Source organism: Globicephala melas, chromosome 11, assembly GCF_963455315.2.
Source record: "Globicephala melas chromosome 11, mGloMel1.2, whole genome shotgun sequence".
NCBI lineage: Eukaryota > Metazoa > Chordata > Mammalia > Artiodactyla > Delphinidae > Globicephala > Globicephala melas.
The window spans coordinates 59,539,556-59,567,487 of record NC_083324.2 but is presented as its reverse complement, the minus strand read 5'-3'; the positions used below and the strand labels follow the sequence as shown (position 1 = coordinate 59,567,487).

Below are 27,932 nucleotides of genomic sequence, written 5' to 3'. Positions count from 1 at the left end.
AGGACACCTTCATTATCTTGTATATTTATCTTTAACATATAAAAGAGGGTGCTTCCCTGGTGGCGCAGTGGTTGAGAGTCCACCTGCCGATGCAGGGGACAGGAGTTCGTACCCAGGTCTGGGAAGATCTCACGTGCTACGGAGTGGCTAGGCCCGTGAGCCATGACCGCTGAGCCTGCGCGTCCGGAGCCTGTGCTCCGCAACGGGAGAGGCCACAACAGTGAGAGGCCCGCATACTGCAAAAAAAAAAAAACAACAAACAAACAAACAAAAAAACAAACATATAAAAGAGGAAGAAAAATCTAAATGGACCAATAATCATAGAATATACTAAAGAGGATAGACACTATAACATGAAATAAAGTTCTAGGCATAAAGACTTATTCACATGGCCCCCATTCAATTCCACCCACAGAGCACTGAATTATTATACTATAGTTTGTTTCTAAAATAATTTCCTTTATGTAAAGGGATATATATGGATATAAATCTATGAGTATGTATGTATTCAAGGAAATTAATATTAATTATAATATTAATTAAAATAATAGATTATATATATCAGCAGTTCCCAACCTTTTTGGCACCAGGGACTGGTTTCGTGGAAGACAATTTTTCCATGGACAGGGTGCAGGGGAGGGCAGCGATGGTTCAGGAGGTAATGCGAGCAATGGGGAGCAGCAGATGAAGCTTCGCTCACTGGCCCACCGCTCACCACCTGCTGTGAGGCCTAGTTCCTAACAGGCCCCGGACTGGTACCAGTCCATGGCCTAGGGGTTGGGGACCCCTGATATATATACATATATATCCCTTTTAAAATATACTCTAGGGCTTCCCTGGTGGCTCAATGGTTAAGAATCCGCCTGCCAATGCAGGGGGCGTGGGTTACAGCCCTGGTCTGGGAAGATCCCACATGCTGCAGAGCAACACAACTACTGAGCCTGTGCTCTAGAGTCCATGAGCCACAACTACTGAGTCCATGTGCCACAACTACTGAAGCCCGCATGCCTAGAGTCTGTGCTCTGCAACAAGAGAAGCGACCGCAATGAGAAGCCCATGTACTGCAAGGAAGAGTAGCCCCCACTCGCCACAACTAGAGAAAGCCCTCACACAGCAACAAAGACCCAACTCAGCCAAAAATAAATAAATTAAAAATAAATATTAAAAAAAATATATATATATATATACTCTAAATTCCTACTGCCATTAACAATTTAAATTTCTGTGTTTCCCATATGCTATATGCCAGCGTAGCTCCCAGGCAGTACATACACTTCAAGCTGATAAGCACCAGTGCACTTTGCCATAGGCTCTCCCAGTCACAGAGGGTTTTGTAGCATATTAAGCACATGCTACTACAACATATAACAATTATCCCACTCTGGTCTGTCTTTATTTTGTGTTCTGGCTAAAAGTTTTGACCCACAATTACTGACCAAGAAGTGTGCCAGTGAAAATTCTAGACCTGTGTGCCAAGATAAACAAAATAGGATACATTGAATAACAAAGTAGAAGTGTCACAAAGACTCAAGACACCTTGAAAGAAACAACTGAAGAAACAGAGAACAGAGATGTGAAACTAACTGCAACCTGATGGATATCCTTGATGGAAGGACTAACCAATAGCCTGATGAACCACAGAGAGAAGAATGGCTACAAAACATTATTTATTCCACAGAATCCGAGGACAACGGGAGAATGACTGTCAACTTACAGAGGCAGGAAACACATCCCAACAGCACTGACTCAGTTCACACTCTCATATACTTTATGCTAAAAGGGGCACCTTCAAGTTCTATTTAACCTTAAAACAGATAATTACTTTATCATTCAAATTACTCCAAGGAATAGAAAAATATGAAATTTTTTCTTAATTTCAAGATGCTAACACAGTAAAAACAAAACTTGATAAATTCAAGAAAAGAAACAACTACACCAATCTAACACAGGGAGCTAAATAGAAAGATCCTGAATGAAATCTTACCAAAACTAAAGCAGTGAGTGAAAACAATAACATTCCAAGATGAAATAGTTTATTCCAATGATTAAAGGCTGATTCAACAAAAGGGAACCCATCATCATAATTTATTACAGTTATAAGTTAAAGAAAAAATAATGATATCAATAGGCACAACAAAATTGCAAATAAATTCAAGAGCAACTGTTGATGAAAAACTGAGTGAAATGGAAATAGAAGGAAACTTCCTAAATTTTAAAAGGATTACCTATCAGGAATCAACAGTAAACATTATGATAAATGTGAAACAGTAAAGGCATTACCTTAAAGTAAACCCAAGCCAAGGGTACTCACTATCACAATTATTTTAAAAATTTTAGGAGACAATAGCTAATGAAATAGGACAGAAAAAATAAATAGTGTGAGCATTAGTAAAAAAAAAAAAAAAAAGTCAAAGTTATCATTTACGAATGTGTCTGAGTAGCAGAAAAATCTAAGCAATCAATTAAAAAACTGTCAGAAATCATTGAGTTGGGTAAGATAAAGGGATAAAAATAAATATACAAAATTCAATAAGCATTTCACTGAAATATTAACTGGCTTATGTTACAGTTCTGTTTTCCAATAACCAATCTTGTAACTAGCAGGTGCTTATTTGGGAATATCTGATTTTTTCCCTAGATTAGATGGAGACAGTGGCTGCTGGTAAACGGGCTCACTGGTTGCGGGGGTGGGGGGGGAGTCTATGATGGAGTGTTTGCCAATTTCCATGGTGTAAATATTCCCATCGCGGCCATGATGTCTCTGAACGTTGAACACACAATGGGAAAGAGATGCATACAAGTGGCTCCCCTTCTGATAGAAGCCAGCTCCAGACCACCACTGGATGGAGACTAATTCTACCTTTTTTTATACTGATACGGATATGTATTTATATATACACACACACAAAGAGTTCCGGTTTTCCTGTGTTCAAGGACATTCTTAATATGCTTAAACAAGAAGATCTGAGAGGACAGTGTCTTGCTGACACAATTTATATTGTTTCCTCTCAGCTTTGGTCATCTTAGGTTTCTACTAATATACTTTTTGGTGGAGGACAAATACCGTATGCTAACACATATATATGGAATTTAAGAAAAAAAAATGTCATGAAGAACCTAGGGGTAAGACAGGAATAAAGACACAGACCTACTAGAGAACGGACTTGAGGATATGGGGAGGGGGAAGGGTGAGCTGTGACAAAGCGAGAGAGAGGCATGGACATATATACACTACCAAACGTAAGGTAGATAGCTAGTGGGAAGCAGCCGTATAGCACAGGGAGATCAGCTCGCTGCTTTGTGACTGCCTGGAGGGGTAGGATAGGGAGGGTGGGAGGGAGGGAGACGCAAGAGGGAAGAGATATGGGAACATATGTATATGTATAACTGATTCACTTTGTTATAAAGCAGAAACTAACACACCATTGTAAAGCAATTACACCACAATAAAGATGTTAAAAAAAAAAAAGGAAATGTGACAAAGGCAATAAACATATCTAGAAAGCCAGACTTTTTTTATCACTGAAAATGTCCAAACTAGAAAAGTGATCTTTTCTTGTTTTTGAACACGTATCTCACTTATTTTAATGTAATCATCAAAAGTATGGGCTACCTCCACAGTAGAGAAACGGTCTCTCACTTCACCGTGTCTTCTGTGCCCTAAAATGTTCCTAAATAACTTCTCATTGCAGTAAAAAAAAAAATCAAATCAAGGGAGGCTAAAATGAGAGGCTCTGCTCTTACATGATGGGAATGGGCTGATTCTCTCACCTGTATGGTTAGAACACCTCCGACAGAACAGAACATCACACTTCTGTGGGCACTGTGAGGGTTACCGAGTTCTATATGTGGCCATTTGAGTTTAAAGGAAAAGCCAAAATTCAAATGCTTGCTTTTAAAAAAAATTATTCCCTTAATCTTATGAGGAAGGAGAAGGGGGACCACAACATTCCACCTCATGCCAAACTTTGATTGAATTGGTTGACATTGTATTTGTATGTACTTTTTTTTATAGGGATTAAGGATAATTCATTTGGGTACCCTTACGGTTGGCTAATTTAAAAAGCTTTCTTAGCATAGTAATGTGAGGCCAACTGGTCACAAAAATATACAGTCAAAGCAGCATTAAGCAGGAAGAATGTGACTTTCTCATCTAGACCCTGCAGAGACTGTCAAAGCCAGCAGTCATGAGCCAGAGCTCACCCTGCCCTTCTCAGAGAATGAGAAAAGGAGAAAGCACCGACCTTCACAGGATGCCTGATGCTAGGGGTGAGGGAGGGAGGGGGGATACAAAGTCTAGGACAAAGACAAGAAGAGAAAGCACCTGTGCTTAGGATGTAGAGAGACCAAAAAACAATGAGAGTTAAAGGGTAAAAGAGATCCAAAGGTCTGGGGAGCAAGGCCTGGGCTGGCCCTTGACAGAGCCTTGACCCTCTCTCCTCCCACCCCCGGCGTTTTGGAGCATTCAGCTAAAGCCTTATTGGGTCTTACTGGGATCCAGTGTGCATCGATGTCAAGGACAGGAGGCAGCAGGGGTGTCCACATTGTGTGCCCTTGGAGAGGAGAAGCGTCTCCCTGGGGATGAGGGGAGGACACTTTGTCTGAAGAAACCACAAGATCAACCCCCTACAGGCTCCATCCTGCACCCACAGCCCTCATCCCCCACCAAGAGAAGACAGAAATGAGCTCTGGTGGGTAGAATGAAGCACTCATATTGATTTACAGGTAAAAATTAACCTTCTTTGGGACTTCCCTGGTGGTCCAGTGGTAAAGAATCTGCCTTCTAATGCAGGGGACGGGGGTTCAATCCCTGGTCAGGGAACTAAGATCTCACATACCACAGGGCAACTAAGCCCGCACGCCACAACTACTGAGCTCACGCACCTCAACCAGAGAGCCTGTGTGCAGCAAACTACAGAGCCCAAACTCTCAGGAACCTGCACGCCACAACTACAGAGCCCACACACCCTGGAGCCCAAGCACCACTAGAGAAGAGAAAACCCGCAGGCCACAACTAGAGAGAAGCCTGCACGCTGAAACGAAAAATCCCACATGCCTCAACGAATATCCTGTGCAACCAAAAGACCTGATGCAACCAAAAATAAATAAATAAATACATAAATACATAAATAAATAAATAAATAAAATATTTTAAAAGAATTAATCTTCTTCTATCGCAGTGGATAAAGTGAAAAAGAAAAACACCTGTGAAGCCAAGTTATCAAATCAGCAAATTCATACTGTCACCATCAAATAATTTTCCTTCATTTTGGAGTGATGCTAAACTCTTTATAAAGATTAATTTTGACCACTTATACAATTCAATAATAAGCATAGACACATGTGCAAATCTCTTCCAAAACTGTCCCTACACGATTCAGCATGACTAAACATAATTTAGTACATCTATAAGAAAAACTGGCACGTAAAATATCTACCTAGAGAGTAAGAATAAAGAACACACGAATACACTGGGATGTACTCTGGGCAGGTAGCATTAGTGGAGCCGTAAGATAAGGATAACAGTGTTCTGATGGTCTGGAATAATTTCTGTGCCTAAAGTGGGTCCAAGGAATTTGAAATTCCTCCCTTTGTCATCCAAACAGCACTTGCCAATTAAAAATTTTCCAGGACTTCCCTGGTGGTGCAGTGGTTAAGAATCTCCCTACCAATGCAGGGGACACGGGTTCGAGCCCTGGTCCAGGAAGATCCCACATGCCGCGGAACAACTAAGCCCGTGCGCCACAGCTAATGAGCCTGCGCTCTAGAGCCCGTGAGCCACAACTACTGAACCCGCGTGCCACACCTACTGAAGCCCGCACACCTAGAGCCCATGTTCCGCAACGAGAAGCCACTGCAATGAAAAGCCCGCGCACCGCAAGGAAGAATAGCCCTCGCCCGCGCACCGCAAGGAAGAATAGCCCTCGCTCGCCGCAACTAGAGAAGGCCTATGCGCAGCAACGAAGACCCAGCACAGCCAAAAATAAATAAATAAATTTATAAAAAATAAAATAAGATAAAATTTTTCCAGCAGCTCAAGATGGGAACACATTCAAGCAAAACCTAATCCCATGTTCTATTTATGTTTACACTTTGCAGGTGGAAGCAGCATCATGGAAAGAGCTTTGATTTCCTGGAAACCCCTCAATTTAATCCTCCACTCTCAGGTCAGCCCATCTCCCCAAAGATCTATACTTAGCCCCCGTATTACTCCCTTTGTGTCCCTTTCCTCTCCTATCATCATTCCCTGAAGCAGGAAGGAAAAACACAAATTTCCTGATACAAAAGGTGAATTATTAAAAAGCCGCCAGAGGCTTTTAGATTTTGAAAACTGTCTTTCTGACTTATTCTGATGTACATCTTCTGAGTAAGCAGATTTAAAACGTGTATTGCCAGGAAAGCATCCGCAATGTAAACATATCAAATATAAATTAAATTCCCTCTGAATGAAAACACCATGTTTGCTTTCATACAGTTGCAAGTGAACTATTTTTAAAAATCCTTTTAGTTTCTGGCACATGGTATTGAAGCCCCTTCAGGGTCCATTTATCCATTTGCTATCCATCTTTCTTTGTGTCCACATTTACTTGGGTTTCATTTATTCAATAATTCAACTAAGATATTTGAGGCCTCCTATGTGCAGCACTGTAAGCCCTGGAAACAAAAGTGAAGAGACGCAGAACGCAGCCCAGGAGTGGCCAGTCCAGAGGGGAATGGAGACGTAAAGCAAGGGATGCAATGAAGGTAACATGAAGCGTGCTCAGGAGACACTGCACAGCAATTGAGGAGATGGTCAGTTCATGCGGGAGGGAAGCACTGGGTGAGAAGCCAGGGTCACAGCTTCAAAAACGAGTCAAGGGCAAGGAAAGGCCTGCTGGCCAGAGAAAGGGTGAAAATAATTGATGAGATAGGAGGCTAGAGTTGAGATCAGAAACTTGACAAGGTGTTATTCCATCTTTTCCTTTACTTACTCCAAGGTAGCTACGTGGTGACCCTGATGGGTCTTTTAAAGAAGGCTGGGGACCCCCTAACGTTCCTGAGTGGAAAACTTATTAACTGAGTCCATGGGAAGATGCACTCTCCCCAACCTGGTACACTTATGCCTCACCTCAGACTTTTGGAGAACCTAAAAGAGAAGACAGAGGGGACACAGAAAATGAAGTACTAGGACCCAAGAATTTGTCATGACCACATTCATGATTCTGCTATTAAAATGCAAGCATTTCTCAACCAACAAGGACTTTATTTCCAAAATACACAAAAAGTTTATACAACTCAATAACAAAAAGACAAACGGCCCAATCAAAAACTGAGCAGAAGATCTAAATAGACATTTCTCCAAAGAAGACATACAGATGGCCAACAGGCACATGAAAAGATGCTCAACATCGCTAATTACTAGAGAAATGCAAATCAAAACTACAACGAGGTATACACCTCACACCAGTCAGAATGGCCATCATCACAAAGTCTACAAATAAGGACTTCCCTGGTGGTCCAGTGGTAATGAATCTGCCTTCCAACGCAGGGGACGCAGGTTCGATGTGTGCTTGGGAACTAAGATCCCACATGCTGCGGGACAACTAAGCCCGCGTGCCACAACTATTGAGCTCGTGAGTCTCAGTGAGAGAGCCCGTGTGCCGCAAACTACAGAGCCCACACACTCTGGAGCCTACACACCACAACTACAGAGCCCACACGCTCTGGAGCCCGCGAGCCACAACTACAGAGACCATGCGCCCTGGAGCCCACATGCCACAACCAGAGAAAGAAAACCCGCACGCCACAACTAGAGAGAAGCCTGAGGGCCACAATTAGAGAGAAGCCCGAGCGTCACACGAAAGATCCCACATGCCTCAACAAAGATCCCATGTGCTGCAACTAAGACCCGACGCAGCCAAAAAGAATAAAGAAAATAAATAATAATTTTTTTAAAAAGTCTACAAATAATAAATGCTGGAGAGGGTGTAGAGAAAAGGGATCCCTCCTACACTGCTGGTGGGAATGTAAATTGGTGCAGCCACTATGGAGAACAGTACAGTTTAAAAAACTAAATATAGAGCTACCATATGATCCAGAAATCCCACTCCTGGGCATATATCCAGACAAAACTATAATTCAAAAAGATATATGCAATCTTATGTTCATAGCAGCACTATTTACAATAGCCAAGACATGGATACAACCTAAATGTCCATCAACAGATGAATGGGTAAAGAAAATGTGGCATATATATACCATAGAACATTACTCAGCCATAAAACAGAATGAAATAGGGCTTCCCTGGTGGCGCAGTGGTTGGAAGTCCGCCTGCCGAGGCAGGGGACATGGGTTTGTGCCCCAGTCCAGGAGGATCCCACATGCCGTGGAGCGGCTGGGCCCATGAGCCATGGCTGCCGAGCCTGCGCATCCGGAGCCTGTGCTCCTCAACGGGAGAGGCCACAACAGTGAAAGGCCGGCGTACCGCAAAAAAAAAAAAAAAAAAATGAAATAATGCCATTTACAGCAATCTGGATGGCCCTAGAGATTATCATACTAAGTGAAGTCAGAAAGAGAAAGACAAATACCATATGATAGCACTTATATGTGGAATCTAAAATATGACACAAATGAACTTACCTACAAAACAGAAACAGACTCACAGACATAGAGAACAGATTTGTGGTTGCCAAGGGTGGGGTGGCAGGGAGGGAAGTACTGGGAGTTTGGGATTAGCAGATGCAAACTATTATATACAGAATGGATAAACAACAAGGTCCTACTGTATAGCACAGGGAACTATATTCAATATCCTGTGATAAACCATAATGAAAAAGAATATATATTAAAATATATATATATATATATATATATCTGAGTCACTTTGCTCTACACCAGAAACTAACACATTGCAAATCAACTATACTTTAATAAAATAAATTTAAAATTTTTTTAAATGTAAGCATTTGGGTCATATCCCCAAAACTGTACCAGTTAGTAGCAGGAAACCTCAGCAGGGACTGGCATCAGAATAGGACAGAAAAGAGGAGCAGGTAAGAGGGAGAATTACTTAGAGACATGAGTACAATGATCATGGGATTAAAAGGGCACCAAAGACACACTACGGGTTTCACAGCTTGGTTTGGATCAGCTCTGGCACCCACAAAACCTTTTCTCAACTAGCTCAGCTAATGCAGCATCAGACATCATAGATCTCCCATTATATGATACCAAACAAGCACCAATCCCAGAGCATCTTACAAAGGAATGCCACCAAACTTTAAGAAATAAAATGAGATACAATAACAGAAACCAGGAATGGTTAATGTTAAATGTTATTTGAATGGTTCCAGAGCTTAGAAAAAACCTGGGAAACCCCAAACGTTTACAAAGCAACTAACAGCATTGAAATGAAAACCTGACACAGACCACCCAAAAAGAGAAAACTTCAGACCAGTCTCATATGCAAATGTTAATGCAAAAATATTAATGAAAATATCAGCTAGTAGAATCAGCAGCCCATGAGACAAGTACACCATGATGAAGGGAGATTTATTACAGTAATTCAAGAAAAGTCCAGCATTAGAAAATCCATTATTATATTTCACGGGTCTAAAGAAAAAACCACACACACAATCACCTCCATTGGCACAGAAAAAGCATTGGGGAAAAAATATCAGGAAACAATCTTGATAAAAACATTCAATAAAACAGGAACAGATGAGTCATCAGACTGGGTGCTTTCGGGAAAGCAGAAAGTATTTCAAAACAGGGGATTTAATAAAGGGAATTGGTGAAACAGGTGCTAGAGGACTGGAACGGTAGAATGTTAACCTAGCGATAACAACTGCAGGAAGCCACTAACACCCATTGAGCTGGAGGGAGGGGAAGCAATCAGGTTACAAGAATGTCGGGGCTCAGAGGAGAGGCCCCACAAAGCTGGAGCTCGGACCTGTGAGAAGAGCCCACTGCTCAGGTGCCGTCAGCCCCTCAGGGGCTCAGGGGAGGGCTCACACCTCCAGGGAGGGACACAGCCTGGCTGCTGTACCTATGCGCAGAGGTGAGGCTGGTTCTCAAAGTCTAGAGAAAAAGCTGGAGGCTGTGCTGAGAGCCTCTACTGGGCACCTCTGCCAGAAGCAGAGGAGACAGGAAGTGTTCCTCCCTCCTAATGACAGATCCCATCGGGAAGCAGCTATCACAGGCATCTGGAAAATGTGGTCTACAGAGCCCCAGCTCCACACCGGAGTACAGTATACAAGGGCGAGGTGAAGCCAGGAGGCCAAGGGTAAACCAGCACAGAGGGATACTTCTGAAGCATGATAAAATGTATTTATCTCAACCCAAAAGCTTCATAGGGAAACCCCAGGAACATTCTTATACAGTCAGGAACAGGAAAAGGTTACCTACTCTTATTACTATTACTTAACATTTTGTGGGATGTCCTAGCCAATGCAAACATACAAGTGAAATGAATAAGAAATGTGAAAGTTGGAAAGGAGGATGTACAATAATCTCTAGTCTCAGGCGATGTGTTTTATACCTGGAAAACCCAAAGGGACTCCACGGAGAAGTACTACAAACCATGAAATAATGAAGTACGTTAGAAGATTACAAGATTAAGATAATGAAACCAACTGTTTGTACAGAACTACAAATAGAAGATATAATGGAAAAGAAAGACTCACTTTTAACCACAACCAAAAAGATAAAATACTAGAAATAATCTTAACCAAAAATGTGAAAGAACTACATGAAAAACACTCCTCCACAAAAGAAGAATTGAACTAATAGAAAAGGATACCAGTTTTTAGACAGGAAAACTCAAAATGATAAAGATTCCATTCTCCTTTAGCAAAATTCCCATTTAATGTGGTCTCAAATAAAAATACTGTCTTTTTCCTTAGAATTAGACAACCTGCAAGAAAGAAATCATTCAAAAGAATAGCAAAGCAAAAGTGTATTTTAATGAGAGGACTACAACATGTTATGAAGCCTCAATAATTAAAACAGACCATTATGGAGGGCCATATGGTAACATTTATCAAAAGGGAAATATATTAACTTTTGACCCCATAATTCTCCTTCTGAGAGTTCATCCTACAGATAATATTTGCACACATGTGAAATGACTAAGGTTTTACATTTAAGCATTGTTTATAACAACGAAAGATTAGAAAATTCCCAAGTGTCAGTAACAGGAGGATGGTTAATTGCCTTATATGCTTGCATCTAATGGAATACTATGTTGCCATAAAAAGAAATAGAATACTCCTAATGGAAAGTTCAGCTAGGTGCATTGAGTAAAACAAGATGCAAATAGCATACACAGTTACTATTCATATAAGAGAAAAATAAAATGAATTTCTACTTCCTCATATATAGAAAAATAAATAATGAGAAGATTCACAAGAAACTAAGAAGAGTGGTTATCTAAATTTCCTAAAAAGTGAGGAACAAGAATGGGATAAAGAATTCTCACTGATATATTTTTATATGTTCTAATTTTTGACTATTGAATATTTGAATACCTATGCAAAAGTTAAAATAATATTAAAATAAACAGTAACAGCAAATGCTACCAAACTAAATCTTTAATCCCACAGGGAAGAGACACCAGCACACAAAAAGTTTTTCCTGTTACCTTTCTCCACTCCCCCAATCCCATTATGAAAATCTTACATGTAGAGTCAGAAAAAACACACACACAATAATCCCAGTTTACACCCTGACTCTGTACCCAAGACACAGAAACTTGGGGAAATACAGGTACAGCCAAAGAAGAGAAGAAAGGAAGCATTCACACTAACTTCAATGAATGACAAATTTCTCATCGGCTTACACATCACTGTGAGATTAAAAAAAAAAAAGAAGAAGAAAAAGAGAGCTCTTCAAAGGTAGGGGCAGGTCTTATTCAACTTGATTTTATTCCAAGGTTTCTGATGGAAGGCCTCTCTCAGTCAGCTGGGTTCACTCTTCTGGTTAGACTGAGCCCTTCAGAGCCAATGGTCCAGAGTAAGCTGTCCTCTAGGCTCTGGTGGTTCCCAGATGGATAAGGAAAACAGGTAAGGAAAGTGGTGATGGTTTGCAGAGCCTCTGGCCTCCTCTTGTGGGTGCCAGTACCCAACCCAGGGCATATGCCACAGCCTGGCTTACAGGGCCCTGACCTTGGGATCTACTAAATTAGTTGTAGCAAAGGTATTGGCGAGATTCCAGCTGTTAGAAGGGTTTAAACCAAGAGTTAATAACATCCAAGAGGGGGCAGCTTAAAGGAAACCCGGGCACATCTTCCTTACCTTTTACAGGCAGCCCCTCCTCTGTACAAAATGTGTTTGTGAAAGCACAGAAGAAATGAAATGTGAGGAAGTCACATAAGAGATATTTAGGTTGGAGGCCCAGAAACTAAAACATAAGATAAAAAATCCTTAGTAATAGCTCCCCCTTTACACACAACCTTCAAGGACAGAGTTCCAGAATTCCAGACAGGTCCCTTGCTTTGGCTTTTTTTTCCTATGTAATAAAAGACTGTAGATGGCCTTCAATTCCATGAGCAGACATTTGAGGCTAAGAATTGACTCTCTTGCCTCACCTGATGATTTTGTACATCTCTGTCCGAAGTGCATCAGCTGTATGAGATTTAATATCCCAACACCAGCATCAGCAGTCATTTTTCCAATGTTCATTTATGTAAAAAAAAAAAAGATGCAAAAAAGTGTTCAAATTATTGACAAATGCTGCTGAACAAAGGCAGTAATTTTACTGAAATGGGTCACAGGCAAGGCAGCTCTCAAAATATTCCTTTGTCATGACTGAGTAACATAATCCAAAATCCTGGCATAAAAACCTGTGTAGAGAGGGCATTAATATACTGCATGAAAGGGAAGGTAATACACTCAGTCAGAAATTTGAACAGACAAGCAACCCCGTGTATTGTTAAATCCAAATTTCAGACACTTCCTGGGGCCTCCCTGTCAGTCTTTTATAACGTGGAATGAATTAGGTTGACGTGATTATCCTCTAATTATGTCTAGCTGCATTCTTCAGTACGGAAATGGCATTCTGACTGGAGTTGAAGGTAGAAGTCTGGGGAGGAAAGGGTGTTGCAGGAGATCAGGGGCACTTGGGATAGGGCAAGCCTATTAGATGCAGAGGAAAGTGCTCTGGGAAACCAAAAAACAGCCTGAGAGCAGTGGTACCCAGAGGAGAAGGAGGATGAGAAAGAGGAGGGAAAACAGCAGAACCAAATTTCAAATACTTTGTGTTTTCTCACATGTGCCCTAGTGACTCCAACTATTTTACCCACTTAATCCCATTCATCGTTTCATCAAACATTTACCGAACATCAAATATTCAACACACAGTGAGTAAGGACCCATCACACGCCAAATGCCACACAAGGCTATGGAGAAACAAGATGAAAAGTACACAGTACCTGCTTTGAGAAGACAGATGTGTCAGTCCCCACACCTGGGGTCCTCATCTGGTCCTGGAGGGAGATGTTCAGGAGGATTAAAGGAGGATTGTGAGATAAACGGAGGAAAGAGGCAATGTTTAATCCTCCTTTTGAAGTAGGAGTAGGAATTGACACACACACACCAAAAAAAGAGTAGAATTCCAGCACTGGCAACAGTATGAAAACACAGGACAGTGAACATGAGGCAGCTGAGCCTTGTCTGAGTTTAGGGTATGCACCCGTTGGAGGTGGTTGGAGCTGAGGCTGCAAAAAAATTACTAATCTCGCAGGCAGACAGTGTGGGAAGTCAGATCTGACTACAGGTAACTAATTCTGCCAACAGTATAGCAAGAGGCGGACTGGAACCAGAGGCAAGGAGACCAGATAACAGACTATCGTAAGAGCTGGTTCCTTCCCTGTCCCCAGCTTTATGTTTGTCACCACGACATTGTATTTCATCAGATGCCCCTCCCCTCTCCAGCTACTGCCCTTATCAGGTGACTACACAATTCATCTTCCAAACAGGTACATTCTTAAGAGTGAGTGGAAGCACCAAAACAATAGGCATAAACTCAAATTCTTTCTGGCAAAGAGGGTGATAAAATCTTTCCATCACTGGGGCAGGGGGGCATGTTAGCACAACACAGATTTTGATCTGAGAAAAATGGCAACTCTTGCTTTTCCATTTAGTTTCTGTTTTTTAAATTACTGTTTGGTATGCTCTGAGTTTATAAATTCTAGCATGTGGGCTGTCAACGGTTCAGCTCAAGAGGGGAACAGTTTACTAATTTGCTGATATTCAACCCACCAGTGCATTCCACTGGGGCATGTAAACAACCTCCATTATCAAAATGGAAATAGCATCCATTCTGTGACCACCCTAGGTTGGCTGCCCTCCGGGCTGGCCTTCCATCTGTCAGTTAACGTGTACTCAGGAAATATAAATTCATTTGAACAATAATCTTAAAAAACGTGATCAGGAAACTATATTCTCTTAAATATATATATATATATATAACATTTCCAAAGTCAAATACTGATATCCAGTAAAAAAAGTTTCCTACCATTTCTTTGAACAATATAGAGAACAAAGAATTACCAAACAGATTTAAGATGAATTTTTTTTTAGTTGTCTGGATTATTCTTGTACACTCTCCCTATCAGTTGGCAGCATCTCTCTGTTTTCCTAAGCCACACACACTACTTCAGCTTTAATTAAAAGGCCCGTTGCCATAGTTTCTCAGAGAAAAGCTCAAGGCATGCTTGAGTCCATTATTTTCTTGAGGTTTCTAGAGAAATTGTAACATAGCAGTAGCCAGCCAAAATTTCCCAATTTTACCTCCCACCCAGTACAGCAGATGACTCAGACATATAGCTAGGTATTCCGAATATTTTTAAGAGAGTCTAAACAACTAGGAATGTTACTTAAAATTCAGCCTTTGCTTTCTTCTGTTCTGCCACGTCGGTAATGTAACCAGCAGACCCAGAATGAGGGGGAATTCAGCCTAACAAATACACTGACTGCATCTGTGGAAACACCAGCACATTTTCTTTCTAACAATAATGGAGAAAATGCACTGTATTTGCATGTTGTTATAATCTTATTGCTCTGTATCTTATAACTCAGAAATGTAAATTCCAATATGTTGGAAAAAAAGCTCTCAGAAAATAGATTAAATAATGGAAATTCATTTCTTTGAGGATTTCAAAAATTAACAAGTGGAGCTCAGAGAACCTTACTTCTTTAAGTTAAAGCTTGCTTCCGGGACTTCCCTGGTGGCACAATGGTTAAGAATCCACGTTCCAATGCAGGGGACACGGGTTCGAGCCCTGGTCCAGGAAGATCCCACATGCCACAGAACAACTAAGCCCGTGAGCCACAACTACTGAGCCCGCGCTCTAGAGCCCGTGAGCCGCAACTACTGAGCCCGTGTACTGCAACTACCAAAGCCCGCGCACCTACAGCCCATGCTCCACAACAAGAGAAGCCACCGCAATGAGAAGCCCACATGCAGCAATGAAGACCCAACGCAGCCAAAATTTAATTAATTAATTTAATTTTAATTAATAAAAAAAGAAAACTTGCTTCTATCTGAGTCCCCACCCTGCTTTCAGATGGCAATTACCACTATCTTTAAGTCCTGAAGAGCAAGCTCAAAGGTTATTCTCAGTTTTCAAGGTTAAAGGCTGTAAGTTAACACTGATCCCTATGAACCTTAGGAAGGGCAAATGCCAGTTCAGCTCATTGTAATTCAGCCCCACTTTCCTGTTTCTCGGTAGCTATGAGCATGGGCTCTGCAGGTAAAAGAGCCAAGGCTGGGATTTCAGCTTTGGGAGTCACTGGGCAAGGGCTGATTAAATGAGATAGAACATCTATAAAGACAGGCACACTCTCAGAAAATGGCAGCTATTATCATTCCCCATAACTAGGTCATCTCCAGCACAGGATGTAGAGCAGGGTGAGATCTCACTATTTTCAGAAGAGCCTAAAAGCATCCTGCTCCCCTTGACTATCATTTTACAAACTAATATAGGAGTAGGATAGGGAGGGTGGGAGGGAGGGAGACGCAAGAGGGAAGAGATATGGGAACATATGTATATGTATAACTGATTCACTTTGTTATAAAGCAGAAACTAACACACCATTGTAGAGCAATTATACTTCAATAAAGATGTTAAAAAAAAACTAATATAAACTACTCAATTACTGATCTTTCCAACCTAAATGTCATACAAATCATTTGACTTTCTCATTCTGTATCACCAAACTTCCTTTTATTCTCTCTTCTATATACAATGAGGAGATTCTAAAAAGTATTTGAGAGATAGAAGGGCCATTTTCCCAACCAGGAGCACAGAGAAATTAAATATGTCCTGTGGTATTAGATGATAGGTATTTACTATCATCTAATGCGGTGAATAAACACGTGGTGAATGAAGGTGCCATTCTGTCATAGCTATTATGCTATGCATTCCTTTATCTTTCCATTTGAGTGGCTTAGGTATTTTAAAAATCACATATATTACTGTCACTGATTCTCACAGGTCCTGTTAAAAGACAGAGGGACTTCCCTGGTGGTCCAGTGGTTAAGACTCCATGCTTCCAATGCAGGGGGTACGGATTTGACCCCTGGTTGGGGAACTAAGATCCCACATGCTACATGGCCCAAAATAAATAAACAAATAAAATTGTGAAAAAAAAAAAAAAAAAGAACAGGCATTGCTATTTCTAGTTTACCCAAAGAGAAAGGGAATCTCAGCAATAATAAGTGACTTACCCTCAAGGTGAGCTAAGGAACAGGCTTGACCGCAGGTCTTCAATGCCTAAGTCAGGACCCTCCTTACCACCTCTCTGTATGGTCAGGACCCTCCCCACTACACCTCTCACGCGGCCCTATCACTGCAGCATGATGAAGGGGGGGGTGCTGAGAAACATCTCCCCAGGGAGCTTCTGTAGCCCCATATATTCCTGAGCACACACTTCTTCAGTTCAAACAAACAAACTTGGAGCAATCGCATCAGCCTGAAGGGTACCTCCTACCTCCTGGCTGCAGGAAAAAGATCTGAGCTGGCATTTCAAGTTGTAGACTGGGGACAACTTTGTGAATTACTATTTCTCCAAGTATCACGGGTAATTTACAGGAGTTTTTCTACCACATCTCACACCTGAGCTCAATCCGCCCTGCCAAGGCACTGCCCAGAGCGACCCTAACTAGGCAGGATATCTAGTCAGTTCACTGCAGGAGTTCTTAACTGGGGTCTACCTCTGCCCCAGGATCCACAGATGAGCATGAAGGGGGCCCCTGAAGGCACCTGAAAGTATGTGAGAAAGTATACGTCTATGTAGCTCTAATTTTTCTGGAGATGTGGACCAGAGCTTTCATGAGATTCTCAGAATGCCCACCAACAGTTAAGATCCTGTAGAAGGACTTCAGAACGGTAGAAATTAATTAGACCTCATTATTATTATTTTATTTTTAAAAATTTTAAGTTTCTATTTGTGACTACTCACTTAAAAAAAAAAAAGTTGGACCATCTCACCAAATCTTCCCAAATATATCTGTAATTCCTTCAGGACGCCCTACAGCAGCTTTCAAAACAAGAGAGTTACAATCTGGATCTGCTGGAAATGCTCGCAGAGGCCTGCTGCCTCCTCGCTGCAGCCACTACAGGCTGGGTCAGGTCAGGGATTTGATTCTCCAGAGCTGGTCAGTTAGTTATTGAAACCTAACAGTCTATTGCTAAATTACTTCTTTTTTTATATAAATTTATTTTATTTATTTATTTTTGGCTGCATTGGGTCTTCCTCGCTGCGCGTGGGCTTTCTCTAGTTGCGGCGAGTGAGGGCTGCTCTTTGTTGCCGTGCGTGGGCTTCTCATTGCAGTGGTTTCTCTTGTTGCAGAGCACAGGCACCAGGCACACAGGCTTCAGTAGTTGTGGCACGTGGGCTCAAGAGCACAGGCTCAGCAGTTGCGGTGCATGGACTTAGTTGCTCTGTGGCATGTGGGATCTTCCCGGACCAGGGCTTGAACCCGTGTCCCCTGCATTGGCAGGTGGATTCTTAACCACTGAGCCACCAGGGAAGCCCCTGATAAATTACTTCTTAATGTGAGAGTTCTATTCTCTTTGTAAATAAAATCTGCAGGTATTGCAATCTATTTGGTTTTCAAGAATTAGTGGAAAATCCAGAAAATCTGGAGAATGACAAGACTGAACAAAAAGAAAAGAAATTTTTTTCAAATGACAATGTATTGAAGTTAGATTCCTAAAAATTCTGCATAATAATAGGGGGACTCTTCAGTACTGCATGAGTTATATGTAGCAATACACATTTCTGCCAACCTCATCTTAACTAGATGGCAAAATGCTATGAGATTTTCCAAAAACTAAATAATAAAAGAAGGAAAGCAATGGGCTTAAGGTGGAGGGTGGATAGACTAATTAAAAACGGACTGGTTCTGGGACTTCCCTGGTGGTCCAGTGGGTAAGACTCCGCACTCCCAATGCAGGGGGCCCAGGTTCGTTCCCTGGTCGGGGAACTACATCCCACATGCCGCAACTATGAGCCGGCATGCCTCAACTATGAGCCCACATGCCACAACTAAAAAAGATCCCACATGCCTCAACAAAGATCCCGTGTGCCATAACACCCAGTGCAGCCAAAAATAAATAAATAAATAAATAAATCTTTTTTAAACAGACTGGCTCTGGTTACAATAAATTAGAACAAGCACATGCCTCCCACTGAGCATGGCTGTACACCTGGACAGAATGCACTGAGTAGCTTCTGAGGATCCTGAAAAGCAAAGAGTAGCGAGAGGCTTGAAGTAAAAAGGCCAGAATTCGAAGTACCACCAAACCAGTGATGAGTTTGCCATGTTTGCTCTCCAGTATCCCCCAGACTGAATGCAAGCAAGCAGCTCAGCCTGAAACCCAGAGCTGGGTACTGAGCTGAGGCAGAGACAGCTCCAGGAAAAGTCCCCTCATTCTGGCTTGAGGAGTGAAGAAGAGAATTCTTAAGACTCAGAGTGCAGAAATCCCCCATCTTTTTCTTCTCTGAGTTCTCTTAAGCCTCAGCTTTCAAGCAATCCCACGAGCAGTGACATTAGAAATCCCAAAGGAGGAGAAAATAAAACTCTTAGGAAGGAAACCTTCCTTTCTGATCCCAAGAAACTAGGACAAACTCCCATTGTATTCTTTCCCTCTCTTCCTGCCACCTGGCCCTGGACACAAGCATAGTCACAGAAGTGTGCAACGAATAGGGGAGCAAACCCCAACCTTCTGGCTGGATGAACACAAAAGGAACCAACAAAAGTAATACCAACCCTACAGAAATTAAAAGGAGCAAAAGAGAATACTATTAGGCCAACAAATTAGACAATTTAGATAAAATGAACAAATTTCCAGAAAGACACAAATTATCAAACTGACTCAAGAAAAAATAGAAAATCTTAAGAGGTATACATAAAGAATTTGAATACTTAAATTTTAAATTAAAATCATCAATTATGTGAAGAATTGCTCCAGATGACTGGCCAGGAGACTATGCAAGATTTCCTGCAGTGGAGGAAATTTCTTTAAGAAGATTATTTAGTTTGCTAGAACTTTCCATTTTATTTCGTTTCTGTAACGAATGTATTGTCCAAAATGCCCATTTCGTTTTTAAAGATGGAACTCGAAACTCAGTATTTCAATAAAGTAAAAAATAAAATAAAATAAAATAAAAATGGGCAAAGATTTGAACATTTCACTAAGATCTCTGAACTGCTAACAAGCACACGAAAAAAATGCTCAAAATCATTAGTCATTAGGGAAATGCAAATGAAAACTAAAGTGATACCACTTCAGACCCACTAGAAGAGCTATGATCAAAAAGACAATAACAAGTATTGTCAAGGATGTGGAGAAACTGGAACCCTCATACCCTGCTGTTGAGAATGTTACACTGAACAGCCACTTTGGAAAACAGTTTGACAATTTCCTCAAAAAATTAAATACATACTTACCATACAAGCTAGGAATTCTACTCCTAGGTATCTGCCCAAGATAAATAGAAACATATGTCCACACAAAGATTTCAAGCAAATATCCACAGCAGCATTATTTATAATAGCTAAAAATTGGGGAAAAATCCAATGTCCATCAACTGGTGAATGGATAAATGAAGTGTGGTATAGTCATAGAATAAAGTACTATTTAGCAATAAAAATGAACAAACTATTGATACATGCTACAACATGGATGAACCTAGAAAACATTAACATGCGTGAAAGAAGCCAGAGATGCAAAAGACTACCTATTATATGATTCCACATACATACAATGTCCAGAAAAGGCAAATCCACAGATACCAAAAGCAGATTCATGGTTTTGCAGGTTAGGGGTAGGAACAGGGATCAGTGGAAAACAGGCATGAGAAATCTTTCTGGGGTGATGGAAAATATTCTAAAACTGGAAAGTATAGCCCCCAAAATTGTTGAAATGGTTAGGCTTAAAAATTTCAGGTGGAAGTAATTTTTATACAGATGTAAGTGAAGGTATTAGAAAAGACTGCCCAGGGAAAACGACAGAAAAAGCTTAAAATGAGTGTTTTAGAGATAGTAGACAGCAGCAAACTAAACATAAATCAAAAGATTAGCTACAAAATTGCAAAAGTGGCCACAACACTATTTAACTTCTCCCATCAGCCCTCTATTTCCCCCACTCCCCAAAACAATGTGTGAGCAGAGGCTGTCTATGAGCTGAGAGCCTAGACCTCAAGAGACCTAGTGCACTTCCAGTCTTGCTGCTATTGGAACCTGAATCTAACTGCATGTGAACCAGCCTGGGTTGGCTTGATGGAAGAGGACAGACCACGTAGAGGCAAACTGTGAGTCAGCCAGAAGCTGACCAACAATGCATGACTGCATTGTTGCATCATCTTCTTAAATTGTGTGATGGCTGCACAACGTTGTAAACACTAAAAATCATTGAATGGTACATTTTTAATGGGTGAACTGTATAGTATGTGAATTATATCTCAATAAAGCTATTTGAAAAATTATGAGCAAGGGAATACGCTGGGAATGTCAACATCTAAGTAGGAAGAGGGTCCAGTGCAGGAACAGAGGGAGCCGTGGCCAGAGAAAAAAGGTTGGGGGTGTGGGAGAGTTTCAAGAAGGTATCAGTGGCCAACAAAGTCCAATGCAAGATAAGTCGATTAAACCTAAGGTGGAAATATGTGATGTAACAATTTAGAACTCAATGTTGAGCTGAGGTGAGTGGTTTCAAGTCGTAGCAGCAGAAGCCAGATTTTACTAAATTGAGGAGTAAATGAGAGGCGAGGAATAGGAGATGGCAGATTTCAGAGAACTTTTCTCAAGAGAAGAGCTGGTGGTATAGGGAGGTTTACGTCGTTTTCAAAAGGACGCACCTATGATGTTTATGTGTTAGAAACAGGGGCCAGGAGAGAGGGAGCATCAGAAGAGAAAGGAGGGGACGACTCACAGAACAGCTCCCAAGAGACAGGAAGACAAGGAATTCATGGCGTAAGCATAAAATACCCATAGGGAGGACAGATGAAGTTTTCCTTGGGCTGGGAGGGAAGATTAAGATGCCACTTAGTTTGTAGGGGCAAGAAGTTGTTCTCTGTGAGTTAGGAGACAAAAGTCACTGGCTGAGGGTGAAGGGCTAGGCTTGAGGATTTGAGGAGGAAATAGACATTCAGATTATTATGGGAGAGGGATTTTCTTCAAGGAAGAAGTTTAAAAGCAGAGACACATTTCAAATACTTTTAAAAACTGTAATATATTACATAGCCTTGTACATAATAAATTGCCTGCAAATTTATTATGCTTTGCATTAGGAGTTGTAATGACCACAGGAGCAGGTTGTCACAAACCCCTGGACATATGGTGTCTGCAGTCAAATATAACCCAGTGATGCATGAGCACTAGACCTGAAACATGCAATGCGCTGCAAGAGTACAGCTTCGGCGTGACCAGAAAGGCCCCCAGCCAATCATGGTCCCAGGCCTCCGCAGCTGAGGCCACAACTCTCCACTCTCCGTAACAGAGAAAAAAGAGTGATCAGGCTGTTTGGCCATAGTTACTAGAAAAGAAATCAAAAGTCTTTCCTTCTCTTGAGAGGGCTCACAGCAGGTGTCCTCCTAAGGCATTCAAATAAAATAATGTTCTGTCAAAGCCTTTGTCAGCTGTCAAGTGGTACACAAAAATTATTTTTTATTATAGCTGGCACCTACTTATATTTCCATCTTGATGTGATCTCAAGACCCCTTTCTTCTAATCATATTGGCGTGTTCTGAGCTCTGAAAACAGGTGTGTTTCCTTAATCGTTGCCTATTCTTAAGCGGTTCTGCTGGCCTGGGGGTTTGCTCTGAGCCCCTGTCTGTCTAGCCAGGTACTACTCAGCCTGCATGCTGCAGCAGAAATATCACCCCCTCCTGGAAGGCTTCTCTGATCACCCCAGCCAGAAGCAATCATGTCATCAGAAGTATTCCAACCATTCCTTTTCTATACATAATTTGTTACTTTGTGTTTACGCTAATTATATCTTTATCTTTACCTGCCTTCAGTTCCTAGAAGGAATCACGTTTTACATGATGCCTTTTTTTAGCAGGATGCTTTTTTGCACATAACAGAAACAGGGCCTGTTTACTCTGAAGGAGATTCAGAGATCATCTTCATGTTACCAGTGAAAACAAAAAGTCTGAATCTCAGAGACCCTAAAAGACTAGACCAAGACGGCACAGTTTGTTAGTGGCAGAGCTGGAACCCAAAGCCAGGACTTTGAACTCTTACTCCTGTAATCCTTTCATTAAACCAATACTTGTTATTAGCCTGTTTCTATGTTGTAACTGCAATCTCAAAAAGAGTCATTCCTAACCCTTGAGATTAGACAAAGATTTCAGACTTCTCCGAAAAATCTTTTGTTTCCACTTTCATCTAGACTGGATTTAAAAGGTTTGGATGCATGAAAAAAAAAGTGGGTTTTTTTCTTTCTTCTTCTTCTTCTTTTGCTTTTAGCATTCTGCTTTGTTGCCACGTAGCTAAAGTAAGGGTAAATTATATGGTGGTAGTGACTTTGGTGAATGGGGTGAATTTGTCTTTTTCACAAATGTACTGGCTTTACTTGCACAGCTTGGCCTCTGATGCTCCCATCAGATTTGTGATTCATAGTTGGATGTCAGTTCAGTTACTGGAGCAGAAAAAAACAGTAACTATAAAATTTCAGCACTGATATTGGGAGTGACCTGGAAGTCATCGTCAAGGCAGGGACTACACCTCAGACCCATTCTTATTCCTATCCTCTAATACCATACCTCATAAAGGATGAAAAAGTAAATGTTTGTTTTTAAAATAATTGTGTGAAACAAAATGAACCCTGTATCATGTGTGGAATTCAACTTAAGACTGATTTAATTAGCATAAACTAACTTAGACCTAGAATTTAACTCTAGGCAAAGAATTTATTTATAAAGATAACCTAATTGTAAAAGAGAGCTAAATAATAAACTATCAGTTTCTCTAATCCACTGAGTAACCCTTAATGAAAGATGCAAATTCCACAACAAGCTGTGAACTATGGGTATTCCACTGACCACTTTTCCATGGTTTGGTGCAGGGATTCTCTGGAAACATGATGAGGCCAAGAGGGTCAGTGTGGACCATCCTTTCATCTACGATAACGTGGAAAATTACTGGAAAAACCCAAAGGATTTGCCCATTCAGCTTTGTAAGAAATCGCCACTAAAAATTCACTCCACTTAGCCTCTCTCTTTCATTGAGAATTTTGGGCATATGATTCTTTGAGCTGTGAGTGACACAGTTAAACACTACACAGCAGACAAAATGTAGCTGGGGGTTCCTGTCTTACTGAGTCCTTATCTCACTTGAGTTAACTAGAGTTAACTCTTTTGGTTCCTTTCCCTTAAACAGGAAGTGAAGATATTTACTCAATCCTGATGGACGCAAAACACCCTCCTGCCTCTGCTGATATCAAACAAGGCTGCCCTTATTCCACCGAGCTGATGAATAGGGATCATGTACCACTGTTCATGCTGGGTATTCTCCAAGGGCATTACATGTAATTGTCTTCACTCTACTGAAGGGCTCACAAGGTTCTTTCTTGTAATCTAATGGTCCCTCAATTACCCATATCACTTTCCGAGATTTCCTTAAAATCAGGACTGTCACTGTCTGATCTTCACCACAGGCATCTAGGGAAACAGTTAAGCATTGTGTAAAGTCACAGCATCAAACATTATTAAGTCCCCAGGAAAAGTATCCTTCTTAGAGACCCAGAATGAACACTTGGTTTCCAGACTGTGTCCCATCTCCATGTGAAATCACCTCTCATCACTATATATATTGTTTATTACTATATATATGGTACAAGTATTTTATTTTCATATACAAAGCACATATTTCTAGCTATCTAACTGGGCCTTTTATCTGTCAGAGAATTGGAGATTGAGCCCTTGCTGAGTAGATTAATAATTTTACATTCTCATATGCTATTATTAAAACTTAGAGAACTCTTAAGCCAGTAGAGATGAGTTTGCAAGTATATGAAAATAAAAAGGGGCTGTTGGTGGTTATGGTTCCCAAACATCTCATAAATCTCTGAATCATTTATTTCTAGCTTCATGAGGAAGAACCTGAGTTGAAGAAAGGTGTTTATTATCCACTTAGTGAGGGGGGAAAAGCTGCAGCCCCTCACAAAAGATACGTGGCTTTTTTTCCTGCTGCAGAACTTCCCCAAAGCACACTGAGTCCTGATGCCAGGGTTTCCCCCGTGGAGAAGTATTTCTCTCCCTACCTGGGAAGAAACATCCTGAAATTTCCTCTGCAGTTGGACTTTCCTGGACGTGTGGAAAGCAGAAGCAATATCCTCCGCCAAGCAAAGCAGCCAAGAGCTAACTGAACTTCCTCATGTGTTCCAGGGCTTTCCCAAAGCTCTTTCACATTTCAAAATAAGTCCGCAGATCCTAAACCCATTTTCCTCATTTGACAGCCACGGCAATACTGAGAGTGAATTATCTACTGACTGAGATTGGGATGAGGAATAGAATACTCGACAGGACTATAACTTGTAGGAAAATCAAAACATTTTGATACTTATTTTGCAGCAGCTACTGCTACAAAGCAACAAGAATAGCCATTATGTGACACAAGTTCTAATTTTCTAACACGCTAGAATCCAAAAACTTCATAGGTATTTCTCAAGGAGAAAATCCTGCTGGAAATGGCATTTTGGTAGAAACGGAGAAGGAAAAAAAATCCCCTCTGTTTTCCGTAGAGGAAAATGTCTTATTTGTGGCGAACATGAAACGATGATGAAATATGACATTCTCATGGAACAGTCTCACGATTTTTACTTATAAAATGACATTCTTTGAGTAGTTTAACACAGGGACTTGGTATGAAAAGGAACATGGGGGGCCTATCAACAAATGAAGCTAATACTGCATTGAACTTTCTGAGAAAAAAAAATCTAACCAAATACATTTTGTTATAATTAGTGATTTACATTTTTTAACACAAACTCCAGGGCAATGTTTTAAAGTCTAGAAAGATAAAATAAGAGTTGGGATTCAGCAAATCCTGAATTCTGAGCAACGTCCTGAGAATGTGCATTTTTCTTTTTGGCCCAATTCTGAGTTGTATTTGCCCAGTTACAAGAACTGGTACTCACAGAGAATTTTTCACTCATTTGATAAATACTTATTAAGAGCCCATTATACACCAGGCAGTGGGGATATAGCCCTAAACAAGAGAGACTTGGTCCATGCCGTCATGATGTTCCCAGCCCAGCAGACAAGGCAAATACGAAGCACACACAGGATGTCAACCTGTACCAGGAATCTTGTGAAATGAGCTATGGCATTAAACAATCACTCCCAGCTTTCCTAACCAAATGCAAGCTCAGGACAAATGCTTAACTGACAGATAACTAAACAAAACGTAGACCTATCTCATTTTTTCTGCCTATGCTTTAGTTGAAACACTTGATGACTAATCTAACAACCCATAACAGGATTCTTATTCTGGTTCTATCATTTACACGTACTGGACTGGTGATCTCCTTTTAAAATGAAAATCCTAAATTTTGGTGTTCGCACCCTGACTGTGATTTATTTTTTGTCACCTCTAAATGGGTTATTCTATTAAATTAATCAGGTATTCAAAAAGTGCTGTTTCACATAACTTTGAATTAATCTAATAAAGACTTTAAGATTTGTGGACAGATCTTTTATTTTTACACATTTTTAATTCAATTTTACAAAATGTAATGATACCTACCCAGTACTGAATAGCTACTATGAACTAAGTGGGGTTTTGTTAACATGATTACTGGTAAACCTGCCCTCCCCCTACAGCCCTATAAGGTACTATTGGCTCTATTTTATAGTTGAAGGGCTGAGAAGTTGAGAGAGTTTCCCAGCACCACACAGCTAGTTAGTGTAAAGGCAGCAATGGAACCTCTGATTATCTGACTGGTTATTTTATTCTCTTTACAGTCCTAAATTGAGTTAATAGTTCTCACCCACTGGGGTTCCATGTAGAATTATTCATTGTACCACATTATAACGATGTTATAGTAATGCGGTAAAAGCTATCAAGCAACCAGAGTCCAATCAAACATCTAGGGTGGAATAAAACATTGGATTAACTAGTGAAATGAAATGTAAAATAACTTCTCAGGTAAATGGCAAGTCAATGGAGCGTTTCTAACTATGAAGTCTTTGCTAAAATGAGCAAAGGGCATCAAGCATTGCTACCAGCACCCTCCTGGCTGTGTGAAACTCGTGGGAAAAGAGGGACAATCATCTTGCATTAAGCGGAGGGTTGGCCTGGAAATTCATCAAGAAATGCTGGGTCAGGGAGAGCTTGTGTTTCTCATTTTGGTCTATCTCCAGCGGAACTAGTCCTACAACAGTTCCACTGAATTGCTGCGAAGCCAGGTCACCTGTTTATGGAGGGATGGTCCACGTTTTGTTAGTAAAGCCAGATCACTACCACCATCGCTCTGCAAAACTCATCAGACATCCCCAGTAAAACATGGAGCTCTTTCCGGGTGAATAGGAATACAAACTTGAAAGTCTAAAGGGAAAGGCACATGGATCAAACTGCTCTGCACCAGCTCCCTAAAAGCTCCCAGCTGAGGTTAAATACCCAAGTGAACAGCCGCCGCCAGCTGCCTGCACCCAGAAAGCTTCGGGCGATTTATAGATTGTCAAGGAAACTGAGATCCATCCCGAGGCTCAGTTCCTAAGGTCTGGCCGCTTTTAAGGGCTGTCTCACCCCTTCCAGCACAGCGGCTCCAGGACACAAGAGATCTGCCAATACCGTTCACTAGGCACTCATGCTGGGGAGTCACTTAAAAGGAAACACGTCCCTTTCGGCTTGGGGGTAGCATGCTCGCCATTCAACGCCCTACTGGCTTCTGAACACCCATATGATTAATATTGGTACCCAGCAAAGAGAACTTCTTCTGACCTTGAGCGTGCGCGCTAAATAAATTACCTCGGAACGAAAGTGGTGTGATCTCAAAACAGCATCTGCGGGAAAAAAAAGAAAACGAGACGTCAATTAACTCCTTGTTCTTCACCTGCCGAGTCACGGACGACTTACCCGGGGGACGAGGGTCGGGGAGGCGCGTTCCGTCCGGACGCCTCTAACGCAGTGGGGACAGCCTGCTGGGAGGGCTGTTTACTAGGCCATCGGTCTCTAGGTGATTTCTCCGCGAGAAGTTTCAGGGAAAGTTCTGGGGGAGTTGGGGAGCCCCGAACTCTCCATGCCCCACGGTCCAGCGCCGGCCAGAGGGTGGGGGTGGACGAGGCTGCCGCAGCCCGGACTCCGCTCCAGCCATCCCCAGGGCTTAAGCACACTGACACCAAGCATCTGGTGCGTTCCCCTCACCTCCCGGCGATCTGCTTCCCGCGGTCACCCCAATCCGGCCGACCCGAGGAGGGGGACAGGGACGCTAAACACGGAAACGC

General features: G+C 41.4%; 1 protein-coding gene across 3 annotated transcripts in view; it reads right to left on the bottom strand.

Annotated features, from left to right (window-relative positions):
• Positions 1-27,932, bottom strand: part of DST (dystonin) — a 496,183-nt gene that overhangs the window by 467,904 nt on the left and 347 nt on the right. For 2 of the 3 annotated variants that reach the window (XM_060308076.1, XM_030841045.2), the window contains exon 2: positions 27,457-27,491. In XM_060308076.1, the coding sequence (XP_060164059.1) occupies positions 27,457-27,491 (35 nt within the window). Of the gene's footprint in view, positions 1-27,429; positions 27,492-27,932 lie in introns of all 3 variants that reach the window. The other variant, XM_060308075.1, reaches the window with a different exon arrangement.